At 42.0% G+C, this 23774-nt stretch overlaps 1 protein-coding gene across 1 annotated transcript in view; it reads right to left on the bottom strand.

Moving 5' to 3' along the window:
- Positions 1–3247: 3247 nt before the first annotated feature.
- The window catches only part of LOC139447864 (zinc finger B-box domain-containing protein 1-like), a 56300-nt gene continuing 35773 nt past the window's right edge, over positions 3248–23774 (bottom strand). Inside the window, exons 15-20 of the mRNA XM_071229342.1 lie at positions 23163–23359; positions 22190–22367; positions 16061–16497; positions 9417–9542; positions 8016–8139; positions 3248–7221 (exon numbers count right to left, since the gene is read on the bottom strand). Of these exons, the coding sequence (XP_071085443.1) occupies positions 7143–7221; positions 8016–8139; positions 9417–9542; positions 16061–16497; positions 22190–22367; positions 23163–23359 (1141 nt within the window). The 3' untranslated portion in view covers positions 3248–7142. The remainder of the gene's footprint in view (positions 7222–8015; positions 8140–9416; positions 9543–16060; positions 16498–22189; positions 22368–23162; positions 23360–23774) is intronic.

The following is a 23774-nucleotide window of genomic DNA, read 5'->3' as shown; positions in this document are numbered from 1 at the left end:
ATGTCTACTAGGCACATACTGAACTGGTGCCTATTGCTATTTAGGAATTTTATAATTTTTTATTTTTTACGTTTCCATTGCAACAAGTTGGACTTAGGTTCTATAGGGTAGAGTTTGTTTCCGGAGCGTAACTCAAAACCCATTCAATACTTTCCAACAAAAACTGTGCAAGTTTACCAGACACATACTGAACTGGTGCCTCTTGCTATTTAGGAATTTTAGAAATTTTTATTTTTCACGTTTCCATGGCAACAAGTTGGACTTAGGTTCTACAGGGGTGGTGTTCGTTTCCAGAGTGTAACTCAAAAACCGTTAAATACTTTCTTACAAAACTTTGCATGTCTACCAGGCACATACTGAACTGGTGCCTTTTGATATATAGCACTTTTATAATTTTTTATCGTTTATGTTTCCATGACAAGAAGTTGGATTTAAGTTTTAATATAGGATTGGTTTACTTAAGTAGTATAACAAATAAACTGTTAAATATTTCCTTGCCAAACATTGCATGTCTATATATAAAGCGCATACTGAACTAGTGCCATTTGATATTAAGGAGTTTTAGAAATGTTTATTTTAGAATTTCCATTGCAGCTATTTTGACATGGGCTAAGAGAAATGTTGGGTCAATTACCTGGTTTGGGGCCATAACGTGTTAAAATGGGCGGGATATAGATGACTTTGTCAACTATACGCTTGTTTTCACTAAGAAAGTGTTACCCCATGTTTTAACATTTGTTACATTTGACCACTTTCTAAGTGGCATTGTGAATTCATAGCTTTCGGCCATGTGCCACTTCACACTTGTCATAGGGGTTTCACAAAGTACCCGATCTAGACTTATCAGTTGTCCCAGACGGGACTCAACCCCAAAAAGAACGAGAATCTGTACTTAACTAAGAAAGTGTTATCCCAAATATAACATTTGTTGTATTTTCTTGTACTTTTTCATCATGAAAAGTATTTACCTAGTAGTTTCAGTGGCAAAACAATATTATCACAAGTATCTAATTTATTTTATTCATTATATCGGTTCATATTTTTCACATTAAAGGGGAAGTGTACACGCAAAAATCACTTTCTTTCTTTTTCTAAACAAAACGCAATTTTAGAATTAGTTAGTATCTGTGTTTGAAAATATACACTCATTTTTTTTCACAGTGAAAGTAGGAAGCTCACAATAGTGTGAAAGTGATATGCCGTTATGAGGCCTTCGTTTTACGAGCGAAATAGGCCTGAGTTATCCCCCTTAGATTATGACGTAATTGGTGCCAATTCAACTGGGTCCCTGTCTATTCTCAACGCAAAAGATATCAAGGACCAGTTTGCGGTAAAACAACATGGTCTACGACACACTCCGGCGCAGTGGTGACTCAGCATAACACAATTCTGGCTGGCATCTGAGATGCTAGAATCACAAAACTGTACCTACACCACGTGAAGCGGCTCTAACAAAGCATGATGACGTCATAATGTTTATCAATTGGCACCAATGACGTCATATTGCAAGGGGCATAAGCCATGGTGTTTTTGTTATGGAAAAAGAACACTTGGTAAATGTGAAAAATATAAATCGTTTTAGTGCAATAAATATGTTAATTAAATATGATGTTTTTATATTTTTGTCTATGATACTTCTATGTTAACACTTTTAATGTGGCAAAAGTACAAGAAAAAATGGTTCATTTCCGTGTGAACTTGCCCTTTAACCGAGAGTTCTATTTCCATAATAAACACACCATGGCTTCTGCCCCTTGCAATATGACGTCATTGGTGCCCAATGATAAAGAAATGACGTCATAAGACTTAATTAGACTCGATTCACGTGATGTAGGTACAGGTGTGTGGTTCTATCTTCTCAGGGCCCAGATGCGCAACTTTGTTCGGTGCCGCGCAGTTCAAAACACAACGCTATGCACAATTACCCTCAATTATGTCTTTGCAAAAATCGCGACTGAGAAGACAACACTGCATGGATGACATACTGTAGAATTCGCGATGATGGTTGGAAGGGGCCGTTGTATGAATTGCACTTATTCGTTTATTTGTGTTGCGCATATTCACTCTTGCGTAGTTGCTGTCCACAGGAACTCGATATTGCTCTTTGTAAAAATATACCCCCTATACTACATAAAAGACCTTGCAATATCGAGTTCCTGTGGTGCCATCTTTCTCTATAACGTATTACATTTGCCTCCTGATTGCAAGATTTCTAGTAGGGATTCGACTGTTTGCAATATATGGTTAGTCTTTGAATATGTGTTAAATCATGTCTTGTGATTGCCTTTGATTGAAGAAGGAACGCTACCACGCCTCTTCAAACTGTACAGCCATTAGTTGCAAACTGTTCTTGCCGAACGACTGCAATGGTTTTACGTTATTTTGGGAAGCATGTTCTGTACGTGAAACATACGAAATAGCCCATAATGTGGCGTGTGCGCACGTGCGTGTGCAACGTCTTCAACATGAGTTGTGTCAAACACACAGAGTATGGTCTAAGCAGGGGTGGAGAACAGTTTGGTTCAGACAAGTCCAGAATCAAGAGCCAGGTGTACGGACCTTGCCATGAACATTTTACCACCAACTGCATACAGGGGTTGACAGAGTTGGCGGTGGTGTAATGATGTTTGAAAAACAAGCTTGGTACCTAATGTCCCCAAGCTACTGTGATGAAATCCCACAGCCGCACATTGTTCACATTATCAACCATACTAACATCATCTTTCAACACGGTGATGGCAGACCACATACTGCAAGTGTAACAGCGACATTCCCACAGAACCACGTTGTACAGGTGACCCTTTTATCACCAGGTTTGAACTCATCATGAAACACAGACCCTGCACATGCACTGCAGGTCAAATTGGCTAACATTCACAAGGCATGTTCCTACTCTCGGGACATGCCAGGCAGTACTTGAAGCTAATGGGGACACAGGTAATAGAGTTCTCCTGAACCTGGCCACCTGCCCTCTGTTCATCTGTGTTCAAAATGTCATCACTCATCCAACATGTCTCTGTTTTTTGTAAAGTCTATTAGAATAGGTTGGACAGTCATAGGAGTAGGCCCACCAAGACACATATACAAAGAGAACATAATCTGATGCCAGTCCTGCTGTGTAATGCTCTACAATGTAGGACAAAAATGTAAATGTTTCACACTTGTGAGGCAATAATTGGAATATACTGGAACGCAACTCCTCAGTATTGATATTTTATTAAATAGCTACGATAGCCAAACACACAAACACTTGCTGATACAACAAATTACAACATGAAATTTGGTAGTTATATGAACAATCTCAGTAAAATGAGATCTTTGACTCTGATATCACCTCTGTCAAGATCTGTGGACACCTCCAGTAAGCAATAGAAGGTGCCATTAAGTAAACCCTAAGGGGTTTGGCCTTCACACATTGTACCCACGTGGAGAATCAAAGCCAGGACGAGCAAATACTTGAACAACTAGGCTACTGCACCGCCCCTTAAACACCAACAACAATATATTGGTGAAGCTTTATCAATTTGCATGCTTGTCTGAATGTTTCGTTTACTTGTACCAAAGATTTACACGCCTCTACTTGAATTGACTGATGAGAAAGTTAACCTGACATGATCTGCTATGGAGGTGTGCTCAGATCTTCGTGCAGAGAGGTTAAAATATCAGACTTTAATGAGATTGTGATATGAAAATGTTGGATGAAGCATTTTGTGTTCAGTGAGTTGCCATGGCAACATCAAGGCAAGAAATGAAGGGATGATAACCATGAGCTAGAAGATTCAGAGACAAGGACTGTTAACAATCAGCTCATGATCAGGTGGTTTGTGGATGCAGACTTCTTTCCATAAGATACATGTGACATGGTAATGGTGCGATAGCCCTCTACATGCAAAGCAAATGCATAGCTTCACTTTCTGTGTCGTCTTTTTACCATTCTACAGCAAACTAAAACTTTGTATTTTGAAATAGACATAAACAAGGGCAAAAGTGAGCGTGGCTCACTAATACTCCCGACCCGCCTAGTGTGTCAGTAGTTTCAAATTAAATAGCTAGGATAGGGTTAGGGTTTGAAAAATTCAGAAAAAAATGGAAAGTTAATAAAAACGATTTTTTTTCTTTTGACTGCACCCCTCCATATGACACAGATTATATGTACTAAGTTTGAGATGAATCCACTGAATAGTTTAAGAGAAATTGCGCAGACAAAGTTTTCGGACGGACGGAGCCTTGGTATAACTATATACCCCTGGCCTGAAAGGTCGGGGATATAATAAAATATTAACAGTAAACAATCTTCACAAATAAAAACTAGTTACAAAGCATATCATAAGCAGCCTGTGTGAATTATATTGAAACAAGAAAAAATATTGTAATTAATTTGTGAAACTTCAAGACTGTACTTCGTACAACAAACACCAAATGCTGGTCTTCAGTACTGGTGAAATATGAACCTGAACATTTCGATGATTATGCTGGGTGGGTTACAATCTATTTATTATGCACTAACATTTACATACCAGAGTAGCAATAATACTAAATGAACAAAAGAAAGTTGGCCTTAGTTATAGTATACTGTTGTAAGCATAACACAGGGAATAGGTCATTTCATTAAAATTTGGGAAATCTTGATAATAAAAGTAATGCATGGCTTCCTATTGCATAGTGATCTCAGGCTTGTGTATTGTGTTAGAATAAAATCTTCTGTGAACAATGTGAAGTAGGGCTTGGATGGTTAACTCAGGTACTTGGGTCAGGTGGGTATCCACAGGACTATCCAGGCCCGTGTTTAGTCACATGATATATTGTGTAATGACAAAAAATATCTGGAACTCCATGACCATGGTTACACAACAAGTCCCTAACATTCACATTTCTTTCTGACTATGCACGCATTTCTTCTGACTTTTATATGCATGAGTAAAGATAAAGCTTCAGTCAACTTCAGTGTACGCACGATCAGATCGTTTTATACCTGAATGTAAATACTTTTTGCCAGGTCTCCGGTCAAACAATTCCCAACCAGACATTTTGTACCCATCTCTTGAGACCTACAGCAGGTACACGGGCAGGGACGGGTAATAGGGGGTGGAGTACCTGGGTAGTAAATTTGGACTCGACACAGCCCTAACGTACAGTCACTGAGGTAAGCTTGGAGGACAGCTTCTTCCTACTTTGTTCATGAATGGCTGCGTTCAGGCCCTTGTTTGTGAACTCATGAAGGTATGCACACACATGACTTATGACCCTCACAGACATACATTATATGTGGAACAGTCCCATGTATGGAGATATATGCAGACTAGAGAATGTTGAAATAAAACAATAACAACAGTAAAAACATGACATAACTGAACATGATCAACTTCAGGCATTATATCACAAATGTGATTGGCGCTAGCTAAGCTCACTTCGTGGCAGCAATATCACAGTCATTTTAACTAAGTACAATTATAAGACACAAAGGTATTCGCTTCAATCTTGCTCCTACATCTGCTATCAATATAGCCTGCTCAAACATAATGAAGATCACCACACAAACAGATAATCAGACATCATTGTCTGCATGTTTTCTTGTATAATAATTATATGGACTCCATAATAACACCATCCTGTTCTTTAACTAAATAGGAACAATTAATGAAATATCTTCATCAAATTCATAACTCCGAAGGATGTCCACGTATCCGAGAATTGATGAAGTGTGTGAGCAGGGCTTTACCCCCCACCTTTAGCAATTGTGAAAGCAATGTCATCACTGGGTACACGAGACATGTAAGAAATGATTAGTATTAGAGAGTATTATTATCTGATTTCTTTCTGAATCATATCTTGTCTTGAAGACCGCCTCCGTGATCTAGTGGTAGAGCATCCGCTCGGAGAGCTGAAGGTCCGGGGTTCGATCCCTGGCCCTGTCATACTAAAAGATGGTACTTGTTGTTACTCTAGCGCTCGGCATTAAGGGGCTAAAACAAGGACTGGTCGGCTTGGAGTCAGTATACTAAGTCTGAGTGGGGTATTCATGTTAAACTGCAACATGGTATCTATGTGTGCTAGCACTATAAATCAGCATCAGTCTGGACTAGCGCAAGCAGCCACACACACACACACATGCATGCACGTTGCTATATAAGTGCAATCATCTTGGACGTGACGTTAAACCCCATTTCACCTCACCAGCTCACCTCTTGTCTTGAAAAACTAACAGAGTGGCTTCATGGACAGGAAACGTGAACAGATTTCTGCATAACTTTTTCACATAAAACATTACTATTTGTACTAAAAGAAAAGAAAATGACAAATATCAGTTTTGGAAAACGTCCTATACGTGGAAATAGTTACCATGGAATGAAACAAGAAGATGTCCTGACAAGAAGTGCTGAATGTAACACAAATGTAATGACTGCTTAGGAAAGTAGAATATGATGATGTTGAAATGCATGGTCTTTGTGGAGTTGGAAAGCATCAGCTTGTTCAGCTATCCACCGAGTACAATGTAGTTACGTCCCACTTGCTAGACATGCTGCCAGATTCCCATACACCAGTAACACAGGGCTGTAGAACATCTCATGTCGACTGACACGGAGATCACTCAGTTGCTCCTGAGCTTCCAACAGCACTGATAGAAACTAATATTGAGTCCACTAGTCCTTATAATGATTATGTATAGCAAAACCTTTACAAAATGGCAAATTTCTACTCATCCTCATGATACCTTCACTATTGGGCAGTTTGAAAAGGACTATAGGACTAGTGCCAATTTCTTTCGCCACACTAACATGATCATATCAACTAAATAACAGGCTTCATACACTGGGAATGGGATTTAGTCATTTCAGGTTAATTGTCCACTATATATATCACTTGCCTGAACATAGTAATATACAGAAACATTTACTAGCATATTTGGTCCTCAATTCTCGTTCTTCACCAGCTTCAGCTCCTGTCTCGTTGAACTTCAGGTACATAATTCCAAACGACACATAAACCTGAGTGCATATGGTATGGGTCATTTGGATTTCAAGCTTTGAGCAGATGTTTTGTGTAGTGCATTGTGCGTTCATCTGTAGGAACGTGTGCCTCTTGGTGCTGTGTGTGTGCAGGTTGAGCACCTGAAGGGCTGACAGTTGTCAGTGTGGCCGGCGCTAGTGAAGAGCCTGGACATCCTGCTCATCCTTCATCTGGTTGGCATTCTCATCCATCTCCTCACAGAGCTCCTCATCCCTGCAACCATATCCATGGAAGACTTACACTAGTCAAGAATATTCCAGCTATATGATGGCAGCCTGTAAATAATCGAGTCTGGACCAGACAATCCAGCAGTCATGAGCATCGATCTACGCAATTGTGATACTAGATCAATGTGTCTGACCCCCGATCCATTTTGTCCACTCTTATGAGCAGCAAAGGTTGCTTGGGACCAATTCTAACCCAGAAGCCCAACAGGGGAGCTGTTAGTGAACTTTATCTGGTTGTGTCTGATCAATATGCATTTTGCTAGTTTCAACATTTGTAATTTAGTAGATCTGCAAAATATTTTCACTAAACCTTGTCTCCAAGCTCTGGTATTTGTTTTGTCAGTGGTGGCAGCCTATTTTGCGTAAATTGTTATCAAGTTATTGTTGAGTTATCTTTGGTTGTTCCATTACAATATCATGAAGGTCCCATGATGGAGGGACATAAAGTCACAGAGAATGGCCACCCGATCCAATGAGTCGCCTCTTACCACAATGCTGTTGGGGACCTATGGTAATTAGATGATATACACTGCTTACTGTAACAGGAAGCCTGTTTCTATGTAATATGCAGTACTGTAAAAGTAACATGATGGCTAACTGGTGAACATCATGTGGATCACATGCCTTCAACATATAGCCACTAGTCTGCTGACATGTCAATATGCTTTCAACATATGTGTTGTCTCTTGAGGTATTAAAATGATGCCAAGCCACATACTGCAGACAAGTCTAACTGATGCCAGTTTTCTATACACTAACATCTTGTAGAGTGTACACTACCTGAGTTTGAAGTTGATGTCAAAGCCCTTATCCATGCTGAGTTTGATGACGGGTGTGGAACTACGTGAACCACTGCTGTCTGACTGTCTTTCTATCATGCTGAGCCGGGACAGCTGGCCGTCGGCTGAAAGACATACATTCAATAGGTGAACAGGCATCTCAGATGTGGACAGTGACACATAACACATACATACAATGGTTAAACAGAATCTCACATTTAGACAGTGGCACACCACACACAAACTCAACAGATGAACAGACATCTCACACATACACAGTGGCACCCCACACACACTCAACAGATATACAGACATCTCACACATGGACAGTGGCACATCACAAACAGACTCAACAGATGAACACACAACTCACACATAGACAGTGGCACCCCGACACACACACGACAGATGAACACACTACTCACACATAGACAGTGGCACCCCCAACACACACATGACAGATGAACACACAACTCACACATCGACAGTGGCACCCCCGACACACACTCAACAGATGAACACACAACTCACACATGGACAGTGGCACCCCAGACACCACTCAACAGATGAACAGACAACTCACACACACACTCAACAGATGAACAGACATTTCAACCATGGACAGTGGCACACCACACACAAACTCAGCAGATGAACACAGAACGCACACATAGACAGTGGCACCCCCCCCACACACAACAGATGAACAGACATCTCACACATGGACAGTGGTACCCCACACACACTCAACAGATGAACAGACAACTCACACACACACTCAACAGATGAACAGACATCTCAACCATGGACATTGGCACACCACACTCACACTCAACAGATGAACAGACAACTCACACATGGACAGTGGCACACCACACTCACACTCAACAGATGAACAGACATCTCACACATGGACAGTGGCATACCACACACACACAACAGATGAACAGACAACTCACACATGGACAGTGGCACACCACACTCACACTCAACAGATGAACAGACATCTCACACATGGACAGTGGCACACCACACACACACTCAACAGATGAACAGACAACTCACACATGGACAGTGGCACACATAACACAGACTTGGTCTCTGGTATGATCTCAGTTTAAAATATTTGACAGTAAAATCTGTACCATGAACAAACAGATTAGATTAATTAGTCATGAAATCATTCTGATATATCAAAGAAAAATAAACTTAAACAGAAGACTGGTATTTTAAGAGGAGATGGTGTCAACAAACATATGTGATAAACATGTGAGAGCTTGTTAAGAAGTTGTGCAGCCTATACAAAAAATACTAGTCAATTTTAATATATTCTGAACAACATAGGATGATCTGGATATTAATATCTGCCTTCATACGCTTGTGTTGAAGTGTTGGTCAGTACCTGTGATTCTGCCCGACTCGGACGCTAACTCCCACTCTAACTGGTTGAGTGTTTCCTCATCATCTTCATCATGGTAGCGGGTAACATTTACATCATCATACTGTGCCAGATCCTCCCCATCCATTACTACAAGCACACAAGACAACAGGTGTACTAAACAAGTATACTCAAGATGGGTACTCCATAGCTGGGACGTCATGACATGACATTTAAATTATGCTTACATATATACCATCTAAAACTAACTGAATGTTCATGCTTGTTTGTAACTGGCTTCCCGTGGGCATGCTGTCGTAGAACACATCTCCAGGGCCCCACGCTTGTCATGAGAGACAACCAATCTGAGGCTGGTCAGAGTGTGACATTGTGCCTCATGGACCACTGCTGTGAAGCTCTGGCTTGCCTGTGACATTGTGCCTCATGGACCACTGCTGTGAAGCTCTGGCTTCTCTGTGACATTGTGCCTCATGGACCACTGCTGTGAAGCTCTGGCTTCTCTGTGACATTGTGCTTCATAGAACACTGCTGTGAAGCTCTGGCTTCTCTATGACATTGTGCCTCATGGACCACTGCTGTGAAGCTCTGGCTTGCCTGTGACATTGTGCCTCATGGACCACTGCTTTCAAGCACTGGGTTGTCTGTGACATTGTGCCTCATGAACCACTGCTGTCAAGCTCTGGTTTATCTGTGACATTGTGCCTCATGGACCACTGCTGTCAAGCTCTGGTTTATCTGTGACATTGTGCCTCATGGACCACTGCTTTCAAGCACTGGTTTGTCTGTGACAATGTGCCTCAAGGACCACGGCTTTCAAGCACTGGTTTGTCTGTGACATTGTGCCTCATGGACCACTGCTGTCAAGCTCTGGTTTTTCTGTGACATTGTGCCTCATGGAACACTGCTGTGAAGCTCTGGCTTGTCTGTGACACTGTGCCTCACGGAACACTGCAATCAAGCCCTGGTTTGTCTGTGACATTGTGCCTCATGGAACACTGCTGTCAAGCTCTGGTTTGTCTGTGACATTGTGCCTCATGGAACACTGCTGTCAAGCTCTGGTTTGTCTGTGACATTGTGCCTCATGGAACACTGCAATCAAGCCCTGGTTTGTCTGTGACATTGGGCCTCATGGACTACTGCAGAGATTGACCTGATAGCAATACCTATATTCCAGCTAACAAGTGGTAAATAGTTTACGTTTTATCCAGGCATCAAGTATGATTGTCTGTATAAACGTATTTCATCAATTATTACATTATTCCAAATCTGCTTTAAGTGTTTTCATTAAGATCACTTTTTAACACAGGAAGGTATGATTACTTACTGTGTACCTTTTATACTGCCTATTCCTTTAAGTGGGTAATTATATTTCTATTTATGCTAAAGCTAGGAGCTTCTGCCTAGTTATACTACCTATTCCAGACCTGTCAACCCCTCATCATGACAATGTGGGAGATTTGGCTTCAAATTGGGGGAGATATGCCCCCAAAAGGGGAACTTTATAAAATAGTGAAGATAAGATAATTTCCACCTTTTAAGTTTATTATTATTTAGAAGAAAACCAAATATTTTAAAACAATAAATAATGTATAACTTCTTATACGTACTGTCAAGATCACAGATAATCTTGTATATTTTAATTATATGTTAGTACTTCAGATAGATGTATTACGGTATGGTTACATTAGTATATTAAGCTTAGCGAGTTGTTTTTAGATATTGTCAGGTAATACTATGGGAACAGGTTAGGTTCAGGGAAGCGTGACTGGGTACGGCTGATAGCTGGGGAGTTAATTGGTGTAACAATAGGGAGGTCAGGGGTAGCTTGGGCTTTGGGGTCAGTTTAAATAGCGGGGCAGGGTAATAATTTGTACAGTCAGCCAGAATCAGCATGGTCATGTAAGGCATGGACTAATATTGTGGGAGACTTCTACTCTGGTTGGCGTAAGTTTTTACATTTATTGTTTCATGTTGAATTGTATTTTAGAGGATAGAATTTTGAGTTATGTATTTTTTCCAAACGTAATTATATACACATATTGATGGTAATAGCGTAAAGCCACTGTAACAAATAACCACAACATGATCAAAGTATAAACAGTTCAACTCAGTAATATGTAAATCGGAGTATTGGTGCATGGCTGTATGTATTGTGAGGTAGTGACACATACCTCAGTGACTGTAATTGCGTATATTACATTGTAGTGTCCCGGAACTGGCCGGTTAACCTTAGAGTGCGTAGGAGGGAAGAACCTCCGATATTACGTAGGAGGAAGTAACAACCTCCAACATAACGTAAGGAGAGAAGTTCTCCGACCCAACGTAAGGAGAGAAGTATCTTCGTCTCCGTGGCACATCGTAGGATGAACACAGCCGTGGCATCCATGTAAACAGGCACCCCTAACTCCGTGGGGACAACATCGCCTGGGTGGAAAGATCACCATTCGTTATTACGAGGAAGAATTCTCGTATGAACTGCTCAATAACATCAGAGATTCTAAAGTTCTGTATAGAACTTTTGTGACAGTGACAGTGGAGTGGCTTTGTATCTTTTGGTTTTTTTTTTTGTGGTTGTGTGTTGTTGTTGTATATATATATACACACACAAAGTTTTACTGTGTATTAGTTGTGTTATTCTTAGAACATTTGTATTAGTGTTAGTATTGTTAGAAGTAGACTATTAGTATTAGGATAGTGTATCGTGATAGTTGTATTGTTAGTAGTAGACATTTGTACTGTTAGTATTAAGATATTAGTATTAGTAGTAGGTGGTAGTATTGTTATTGGTAGGAGAAGCTAGTTTAGTTAGTTGTGTTACTTAATTTGGTATTAGTTTGAATTTAGATATTGTTATTGGGATTTAAAATTACTTTAAGGGAGGGAATAAATCTGTATTACAATCTCATTTGTGTTTGTGGTTGATTCAATACGTGACACGTACAGCTTGCTTAATTTCCGTTTTTCATTTCATTTTCATCCTCCAAGAATATACAAAGCACAATCTACCCACATCACTTTCATTCAAAGATCATCTCAGATAAACGTAAACAGATATTGAAAATTAACAATCGGTAGCTTGACCAGGTGACATCGTGTTCAATCCGACCAGTTGTCAGGGTTCGTAATAATGCAGGTTTTCTGAGAATTTGGCGCAAATTTTGTTACAAAATATGCCAAAGAAATATCAAGTGCGTTTATCCTGACGCAACTTGATCGCCCCTAATTTCAATAAGATATATTGTTTATTTCTGTCTACGGTAGTCTGTTGACAGTCCACTTAAGGGGCACTGATCTAACACAATTCCCCGGACTGGTTGTTGCCTTTGTTATTGTTTTTTCCCCCTGTGAGTACCCGGATGATGCGCAACGCAACAGAGCGTGACCAGAGACTGGGCTACCATCTGCAAGGACAGCTAAATAAACTTGGAGGCTGGAGGCAATATTTGTTTTATGCATTTTTGAACGCTGATTGGTTAACTGTGATCTATAAAGATTTGGACAAAGGGCGCATGTTAATTAATTTCTTCAGCCTAAACAAACAGACAAAAAGAACGGCTTAGCTTATCGGATGTCGTCATTTGGAAATACCCCAGATGGTCATAGTTTAATCATAAAAAAAGTATCCATGCAGTGAAAGCATTTTCGGATTTCGAATTGCGTCGATAATACGATTACTACTCCCTTGTTGTCATCCACGTTTTCTGGTATCACCCTAAATTTGTGTATTTGTCGTCATGCACATGATGCTCAGTTAATGAATTTATTACAGGTATAATTACTGGTAGCACCACTCAGATTACCTGATAAAGGTTCCCATTTGTCATTTATTGTGTCTGGGGTAATTATTCAATCTAAATCCAGGTTTGAAGTGAGGTGAAATGTGTGTTGTGTAATATGCACGTGGCAGCCCAGCAAGAGGTGAATGATCAGTTGATTTACTTTTTTTTGTAAATCAACGGATCGTTCCTAGTCATCAAAGGATTAGCAGAAAATATGTTGATTGATTAATCACTGTTATCTTGCACAGTGGATATGTCAAAAGTGAGTGTTTACATGTCTAGGTTTACTAAAACAAAGGGAATACACTCATATCATGGCGTGAAGTGCCGATGTAAGTACAAAATACTTTGTTCAAAGGGTTAACTGATAATACGTTGATTGACTGCTCATTGTTATCTATCACTCAATGGATTTTTTAGGAACCGTGGACGTTGTGAAAATAGGTGTCAAGGGGGCTTTCTCAACCGACCCTTGAGACTTGACACCTATGTGAAACACCTGAAACAATCTAAGTGATCATTTGAGAAACGAACACAGGTTATAATACCCTGCAACGATATATATCGAATAAGTTTCTTCGTACAGCTGCAGACGAGTGGGATATTGTTCCTTTGTGTAGATATTCACGGATACATTCCTCGAACAAGGAAGCTGCCTAAAATTTATACACATAAAACTGGTAGGTTGTAATTATGGTATTTGCATTTTGTTTTCCTTCATTTGCTGAAGCATTGAACCGATTCGTTCTTTTTCCTCTACGTCTTGGTTGGGAAATTCTTCAATGCGCAATAGACGTTGTTTTCACAAGTCTTTTCCTTTGTAAGCGTGTATATATTACCGTCAATTTGTAAAATGTGATTCTCTCAGGCAATTTATAAAATGTGTAAATAATTTTGACTGAAAAATCTGTCCAGATTGACTACAGTTGATTACGACGATCAAAAGGGCCTAAAAGCATCACAACAGATTATTATGTAGGATAAGAAGCCAAACAACATAGAATGTACTTTTCAACGTAACATTTTCACTCCTTGGTGATGAAATAAAACATCGAAATGTTTGGAATTCGTTATTATGATAATACAGATGGAAATGTTTTTCAGTCAATTTGTAAAATAACTGAATATTTAGGCGTTTAATAAATTTGAAAATGTTACACATTTTGACGGTAAAAAAATATACACACTATAAAAAAAGCAATGCTCAGGTGAAATATTTACTTTGTGCTGCAAGTCAAAATAGTGTAAACGAAAATCGCAAAATTACCAAGCAAGTGACTTATCAAAACTTTGTCACCATTACCGATGCTACCCACAAAGATACCTACATTTCCTTATTATCTTGAAAACTGGATTTCATTTTGTTGATCAATGTGACCATACTCCCTTATTACTTCCCATAAAAGTGACTGCGCTTACGAACGGCGCAGAAGAGGTCGTGAACTAGTCTAGATTTCTGCTATACATCCGGGTACTAACTCAGAAACAACAATAACAAAGGCAACAACCAGTCCCGGGGAATTGCTTTAGATCAGTGCCCCTTTACTTCGTTAGAAATCTTCACGTTATTCCATTCCAAGAAATGTATGCCATATTTGGAAGTACTATTACGTTTTACTACAATTTATGAATGAAATGAGTCTCGTCGTTGTTGACCTTTCTGCCCTTGACATGTCTTAATCTGATTGGTTGACTAGTACTGTTGTATGCAAATTAGATTGCAGATCTGGGATGCTAGCAAACTATTAGCCAATGAAATCGTGTAAAATAATCACAGGATCCATTCTTGTGAAATTTGATAAAGTTCTATGTGTTGATATATCTGTGCAAAGAAGTTACGATGTCAGTCAAAAGGAAATTTATAAGTCTCACTTTAAACTTTGACATTGAAACCCTAGATATGTGGAAGCCCGATTGTTTAACACATTCATTTCTACTACTGAATCAACCAATCATGCATAGTGTTGTTTCTGAAGACGGCGCTTGCCGGTTATATTTTGTTTTCATTTAGGAGAGCTTAATGATGTAACTTTGAGGTATATTTATTGTTTTGACAGTTTCTTACAAATTTGATAACCAATTAAGTCATGTATAACTGGACCAGCTGTATGTATCTATGTTCATAAATTATGGAGGAATAAACACACTAAGAACACGAAGACAACAGTTCATTTCAGCAAAGACGTGTATATACGTCCGTGATTTCAGTAAGTGATGAGTACTCGGCTGATTATTCATTTAAAGTTCAACCCTTCAGGCACCTGTTAGGACTAACCAAGTTTTCTTTACATTTTACATTGTTAAATCATTCACCATATGAATTCAATTACCAGTTTATTCCCAGACAAAAGCCCATCTCGGTCCCCCTGCGGGTGGCCGTGATAGCAGTCGCTAATCCGTGAGCCTACCAGACAGATCCGGACGTAAACTTCCCGTTCTTTGTTTTTTTACTCACGGGAAAATGGAGGCGATTTTTTAAAATAATGAAGAATTCTGTTTTGAGGGAGAAATAGTCCATCATGCAGGAGACTGGGTGATTTCATCAAATTGTGGGAGGGTTGAAAGGTCTGCTTATTCTAGTTCCCAAAGCCAATACTTGTATGTATCAACAGAATGTGCTGACAATGAGGAATCAGTGAGATTAAGTCATATTAGACTTCAGGGTAAAAAAACACAAAAGAATATCATGATTAAATTTCAAGAAAGTAAAATAAAAAATGTCTTTAAAAAGGAAATGAGATGATGAGTACATCTATAAAACAAAAACACACACCAAAAAGCAATAGGTCTGCCCATAATACGTCAGATCTGATTAGTGCTGAATTAGTGTTAGGTTCTGGCAAGGTTCCTATAAGCTGTGACACTCACCGACAGCTTGAGATATCCGACCAGATTCCTCTAGTTGTGACTGCGGACGGGAAACTGATTTCTCTAGTTGTGACTGCGGACGGGAAACTGATTTCTCTAGTTGTGACTGCGGACGGGAAACTGATTCTTCTAGTTGTGACTGCGGGCGGGAAATTGATTCCTCTAGCTGTGAGTGGTGAGTGGGACCTGATGCTTGGATAGTGCTGGAGGACCTGCTGGACACAACACTCTTCTTTCCACGCCTTGATTCCGACCTTGTTTCCGACCTTGTTTCCAAACTTGATTCAATTCCAGACACACTCCGTCCTTCTGACTGAAACTCTGACTGTGCCTGCCTTTCAGATCTGGATTTTGCAGGTCGACTTGACCACTGGTCAGATGCTTTCCTTGACTGGCTACGCCTTGGACTAGATACACTCCTTATAGGTGTGGTGGACCTAAATGTGGTGACAAAGTGACTGTTTGTTTCATGGTCACATAATCCTTCAGTGACACCTGCACTAACAATAAGCCACTGCTAAGTCGTAAATACAGAAATGCACATACTACCAACTGCTTAATACTAAGGAGCTTATTTCTTCATGCTTATGTCATAACTAAATTACCTTGGGAAGTTGCCAAAGGTTATTGTACACTACTCAGCACTTTCTGGTCAAATGATCCTGTCTTGCAGATACATGACATACATAAGTTCTACTTAGAAAACTAGTAAAATCCTAGATATTTTTATATTTGTATACTTATCCTGCATTACTCCTTAATGCATATTACTTGCTTCTTGACAGAGAAAAGCGCTGTGTGAGAGGTCTTTGCTCGAAGAAGTTGTTCCAACAAACTGAGAGGCCAACCCTATCAGGCAGCTCCCACGTGACCAAAGGAAGTGACGTCACGGATCCTCACATTACTCTGAAGTCTGAAACATCGGAAGGCATCGTGGGGAGGAAGATCTGTGATGGTTGGTACCATTTAGACGCAGTAATGCAGGATAAGTATACAAATATAAAAAATATCTAGGATTTTACTTGATTTTTTACTTATCCTGCATTTCTCCTTAATGCATCTTTATCGGACGGAATCAGAGGAAGGCATACCTTCAGATGTGGGCTTTCATCTTTTATTTCCAGACTCAGTTCCCTAGCCAGTCTTTGGCTATGTGGTTGGCGTCAGGTGACCGCTCAATGTATGGGAAAAACTCCGTTTCCCCCAGCCCGTCTCCGGCTGTATGGTCGGCCTGGATGACCATTACATGGAATGGAAGAGTCTGGTATGCGTTGTGTCCTGGTACTACGCAGCCTGACAGTAGCTATCAGTTAGGTCGAGACTGGAGCACCGAGCTGTATGCAAGTGGGGCATGAACCTTCTAGTCCAGGGCATATGCCAGGGGAGGTCGAAAGGTCGGCTCTGGACTTAGTGATGGCCCAACAGGTCACCACTAACGGACCAAAGCTATGCGTGCCTTGCACATCCTCAAATGCGATGCTTGCAGGTAGTGACTGGCAAAGACTGTGTTGGATCACCAGAAACACCCCTCCATGATGGTGTGTAGAGAGCAGCGGCTGTGTAGCACCATGGTGGAGGCGACCGCCCAGTTCTTGTGTGGGTTGTTGGAGCATGGAGGGTCCAATCCCGTGGCCTTCTAGGCCTGAAGAATGATGGCTCGTAGCCAGAGGGCGATCGTGTTGCGGCTGACTTCTGCTCGCGAGGTCGCAGGTACCGGTACAAAGAGGCATCATCGTTGTCTACGGCGTTCCTTGGATCGTCTGATGTAGCAATGGAGCGCTCTAACTGGACATAGACGGAGCTGTTGTTCGTCTTCCGCGCCAACAATCGATGATGGGGGGAAGAGGAACGATCTATTGGGCTGTCCTGGGAGCTGATTCTTTGTGATGAAGTCCCAGCACAGGCCCAGATGCACGGCTCCGTCTGTTCCAAGCTCAAAGCAGACCCGTGTGACATCCAAGGCGTGTAGCTCTCTGACACGGGCTGCTGTGGGGAGCGCCAGTTGGAAGACTGGAATGACGTTGTTTCAAGTGGCTCGAAAGGCGCGTCTCTCAGCGACGTGAGAATGACGTTCAAGTCCCAAGCTTGTGGACGGAATTTCGCCTTTTGTTTTTCCAGTCTGAAAGAGCAGAGCAGAGCCTGGAGCCTGGGATTTTCGTCATGCCCCGATCCTTCGGAACTGCCAGGATGGAGTTGAGCGCCACAAGGTAGGTCATGATTGTACTGCCCTTGAGCTTACGCTTGTGGCGCAGTTGAAGCATGAACTCAACCAGGAATTGAGGCGATGCAGAAGTGGGGTCCTGTTCTTTGCCCTGCAAAAGCTCTCAAAGAATTGCCACTTATCATCATAGAGGCTCCTGGTGGTTGGGCGATGTGCCATAGTAATGGCCCTAGCCGCTCTGGCCGAGTAGCCTTTGGCGTTCATTGCTTTCTGTAAATGGACCAGACGTGAAGACACAGCTTGTCTGGTCCTGGGTGTGGCTGCCTGCTGCGAGGGTGGATCAGCAGATTTGGCCAATCTGGTAGTGGCAGTGGGTTGGCGTCGGGCAGCTCTCCGAGGTCGACGAACCAAGCGCTAGCTGGCCACCAGGGTGCAACCAAAGTCAGATCGAGGTTCTGCATCAATCTGATCTTCTGGACAACTTTGGGGAGGAGTACAGGTGGCGGAAAAGAGTTCGCTTTTTAGTCCTTCCCAGGGGACGCTGAAAGCGTTGACTGCCTAAGCCAGGGAACATCTGAACTGGACACAGTTGGAGCCTTCCTCTGTAGGTCAAGTCCTGTACTGATGTTAGGAGGCCCAGGACACTTGACACTGGCGCAGAGTTCTTGGTAGGTGGAGCGCTGGAGTCAGGTGCGCCTGCATGCACTCCCATGGGTCTCTGGGTACAGAGGAGGTTGAGGTGCGTCTGGAAGAGGCCCCTGATGAACTGAAGGCGATTTAGGGGTGTCCACTCTGACTTCCTGTGGTTGATCTTCTACCCCAGCTGGTACAGGAGCCGGAGGGTGAAGTCCCTGTGGCGGAGTAGAGTGGCCGTGTCCCAAAGGTTCATCTATGTACGCCTCAAACTAAATATCCCGGTGGTGAAGGTACACGGCTATCTGCTTAGTAAGCCGTGTGAATAGCCACAGGGTCGAAAAAATTCCAAATGCGAGGACCGCCCATTGATAATGGATTCCCATGAAGATGAAGCTGAGGAATTTCTGGTGGTAGGGATATATAGGGACATGTAGATATCCAGGCTGATGAGCACATCCTGCACCTGGATCCTGGATCGCAGTAGCCTGTGTGTGGGCATCCTGAAATAAGGTAGACGCAGCAGGTAGTGCTTGTTGAAAGCGGCGAGTTTGTGGATCATCCTGTGTTTGTCCGAGTTCCTCTTGGGGACCAGGAAGGTGTGTACGACCTCTATGGCTTTCTTGTCTAGCAGCGCCGCGATGTTCCGGCTCAGTAGCTGCTGTTGAGTAGGGGGGTATGTGTTCACTAAGCGTCAGCTTGTACCCTTGTCGGATGATGTTGGTGACATATGGGTCCCCCAGGATCTCCCAATTCTGCCAGAAGCGACTCAGTCTCCCACCTACTGGGGTGTCGACAACTTGGACGTCGTGCCTGTCTGGCGATTCCTTTGTGTTCCCTGCAGTCGGTGTTATCTCCCTTGGGGTGGCTGCAGTGGGACTGGTATGCACCCGAGGACTTTCCTTTCCCCTGGCCTCTGCCTCGAAAGGTTGAGGTGGGGCCCTGCCCCCGAGTCTGGAGGCCGTTGCGTCGTGGCTGGTAGGAGCCAGACTGGGACACCTTAGCAAAGGCTGGCTGGCCAGGACCTTGAGAGCCGTCTTATCACAGGCGAAGGCTGAGACCTGGGAGCGTGTCTTGGATATCTGTCCATTAAAGAGGTCAGAGCTGGACCAAGGTTGACGAAAAAGGTCTCTTTTAAACTCTGGGTCCCAGTTCGACAAGGCAAGGTACCCAAGGTGTCTGGTGGTAGTGAGCTCGATCAGAGGGGCACGCATATGAGAGCGCATCTGTTCCACTTGTTGTTGGAGGTAGGAAACAACCGTTGTTAGGTGGTCAATCCTATGAGGGTTATCCTCCGATAAGTCCTTTAGTATGGCTCTGGAGGATGACACCATCAGTGAGAGAGGTTTGAGCATGTGGTGAATCTTGGTTTCCACATAGTTTGCTGTTGGAAACTCGGACTGAGGTGGAGCGGTTCGATCCTGTCATTCGGTGCATGTCCTCATCTAGGGTATGAGAGTGGACTGGGAAGTCATCTCGTCTATAGCTTGGGGGCCTGAAAGACAGCGTCAAGACAGTTTACTGAAGTCCTCGTCCAAGGCTGAGATCATGTCTCTAGATCAGTGGGTCAGGAGGGATCGAGGTGGTATCCGCACGAATGGCTGTCTTGCTATTGACCTCTAGGCCGGGCGAGGGAGCGATTGCCTCCAATCTGTCTGCCAGCCAGTCTGTGACTTGATCACGCCATCCATGGGGGTGTCGTCGTAACAAGGGATGAAGGCTCACTCCGAGGAGTCAGACCGATAGCCACTGGGGTGTAGGTGAACCAGGGAGTGGCTCCAAGATCTATGACCCTGATGATAAGATCTGCTGTCAACCGACGTGAAGACGTACTTTGGGAAGCCGAGTCCATGGAGTTACGAGAGTGCCGAGGCGGAGGCAGAGGTGCGGGTGTCTGTACAGGCGCTGTAGGATATATAGGCATCGTCTGAAAGGGTGCTTGAAGAGGTGTCTGCGGAGGCGCTATAGGAGGTACTAGTAGAGGTGTCTGTAAAGGCACTGGCGTCCACGGCTGTCTGGCCTGAAAGTACTGAATGTACTGAAGGAGAGAGGCGTCTATGCCATAGGCAGGGGCACCTGTTGGAGACCGAGCGTCTGTCCAGAGGGTAGTATAGGCGCCATTTGGTAAGTGGGCGCCACACCGGGCGTCAAGGTGGCCACTGCCGCCGTAAGACGCTGTAGTAGTGGTCATCAGAGTGCTCTGGGTGGAGACTACGACCATGGGGTCCGACATCAAGGTAGTAGTTCAGGTCAGGGTGTAGTCATCCGAGAAGGCCGATCTTGCGTGGGGAATGCTCGGAGAGGTCTGACATCCTGCGCCAGTGTTTCCTGGCCTGCTGTGTTCTGTGTTTCTTAGACACACGGAGATACTGACTGAAAGCTGTTGGTGAAAGCAGTATACAGTCTTTACATCAGTGACCCTGGAGGCATTGAGATGTACAATAAAGGCACGAGGGGTTGGGATCCCACGGCGACATATTACGCCGGCACTTTGAGCAGGAGAGCATGATATCTGCAATGAAGCAGAGTAAAATCACAATGCGTCCCCTCCCGATTATGTATGCTATAATTTGTTTATCCTACTGTGTGGGTTTATGAAACAAATATTACGACAAATGTAAGACAACATACAACAAAAACAAACGATACCTGCGAGGATATGCCAATCGTGGGGCACCAAGCAAAAGAATATAGAACGCAAGCCAGTTCATTAACTGCTGGCCACGTAAAATATTCAAGATGGCTACTTGAAACAACAAGACACCTGGCATTATGTTTTCTTTTGAGAACACTCCAGTAAGTTGTCTCATAACGTTATGCTACATGTTTATCAAACATAGAATGTACAAAATACAAACTGTAGGCATAACACAGACAAAAAACATTAACTCAAAGAGCAAACACGTGAGGGTTTGAATAAGTTTTATGCTACAGAAAAAACAGGTCTTCACTCAACAAGTGACAAGAGTAATCTGAGTATGCGTGATGTCACTTCCTTTGATCACGTGGGAGCTGCGTGATAGGGTTTGCCTCTCAGCTAGTTGGAACAACTTCTTCGAGCAAAGACCTCTCACACAGCTCTTTTCTCTGTCAAGAACAAACAAGTAATATGCATTAAGGAGTAATGCAGGATAAGTAAAAGATATATTATTGTACCTAAAGATTGTAACAAATATTGTGACATAAGATGCAAATTCTGAACAATACTCAAATAGTCTGAGTCTCTTCACAGGTAAGTAAAACTGTAAACTCAGAGAACGACCCGTCATGAATAAAAATAGCCCCAAAGACAAATTGGTCCATTGTGACTCTTGTTATACATAGTTTCAACTGACCTGCTTGGGTTATCTTCCCCTGCTATACTGCTGTAGGAGGTTGTGATTGGCTTGCCTTGTGCCTGTGCACTGTAGGTGTAGGAGATAGTAGTCTCATCATCAACTGCAACTTGGTCTAGGGGGACGACGTCACCCAGACTGCTGTCTGGTCGCCATGACCTGGGCGCCATCTGGTACACTGCAGGTAAGTGAATGTTTGCCCAAGGTCATTAGATGTCATTAAGTATTATACAATTGATACTTTGACATTGTTTGCATACTCATTTTGAAATATGATCATACTGATAGAAGAAACGTCATTAGCAGTCAGATAATTGATACTTTGACATAGTTTCATATTCATTTTGAAATATGATCATATTGATAGAAGAAACGTCATTAGCAGTCAGATAATTGATACTTTAACATATGATCATACTGATAGAAGAAACGTCATTAGCAGTCAGATAATTGATACTTTGACATAGTTTGCATACTCATTTTGAAATATGACCATACTGATAGAAGAAACGTCATTAGCAGTCAGATAATTGATACTTTGACATAGTTTCATATTCATTTTGAAATATGATCATACTGATAGAAGAAACGTCATTAGCAGTCAGATAATTGATACTTTGACATATGATCATACTGATAGAAGAAACGTCATTAGCAGTCAGATAATTGATACTTTGACATATTTTTATATTCATTTTGAAATATGATCATACTGATAGAAGAAACATCATTAGCAGTCAGATAATTGATACTTTGACATAGTTTCATACTCATTTTGAAATATGATCATACTGATAGAAGAAACGTCATTAGCAGTCAGATAATTGATACTTTGACATAGTCTCATACTCATTTTGACATATGATCATACCGATAGATGAAACATCATTAGCAGTCAGATGGGTGATACTTTGACCTGATTCTACTCCTTGTACTGAAACATGAGAATAGGAATGAATGATATCATACTTACATCTGTTGCTAACTTTCATGACATCTTTTTTGGCCTTATCTGCTGTAGGAGTGAGTGTTCTCTCCTGAGGAGCAGGCTTGACCCCCACCATGAAGAAATCCTCCAGCGTGGGGGCGAACAAGTGGGTGTCCGTCTCCCTCAGGCGACACGCGATGTCATGCAGGGCCGAACTTGGAGTTTTCGTTAACATCCCTTCCCTGCACAAGTCAAAACGCATCATAAAATCTTTTTTCAACATTATTTTATTTTCATGGCAATTACAGTTTTATCTAATAACTCTTTGTTTATAGTTTGTTTAGTTTTATGCATTAAAGTCTCTTGTAATTCTGCATGGAATGGCTCAACTTTTGTTCTTTCTAAAGAATGTATGTGTATACCAGTAATTTTATGTATCAAAAGTTGAGGTGAGGCTTTAATAAAATATCTGTCTGTCTGTCTATCAATATAACTAAAGATTCAAGGCTGTTACTGAGTTTCCACATGCATGCATTTTTGTTGCAAAGTCTAGGAAGATAGTTTTGCTACTGAGTTTATTGTTATCATGGTGATACAAGTAGGTTATGGAGAAAGAATGCTCCTTTAGCGTATCATCATCATCATGATTTGATCCTT

Source organism: Haliotis cracherodii, unplaced genomic scaffold, assembly GCF_022045235.1.
Source record: "Haliotis cracherodii isolate W230 unplaced genomic scaffold, xgHalCrac1.p SCAF_7, whole genome shotgun sequence".
NCBI classification, from domain to species: domain Eukaryota; kingdom Metazoa; phylum Mollusca; class Gastropoda; order Lepetellida; family Haliotidae; genus Haliotis; species Haliotis cracherodii.
Note: the sequence above shows the minus strand (reverse complement) of the source record. Positions and strands in the feature narration are given on the sequence as shown.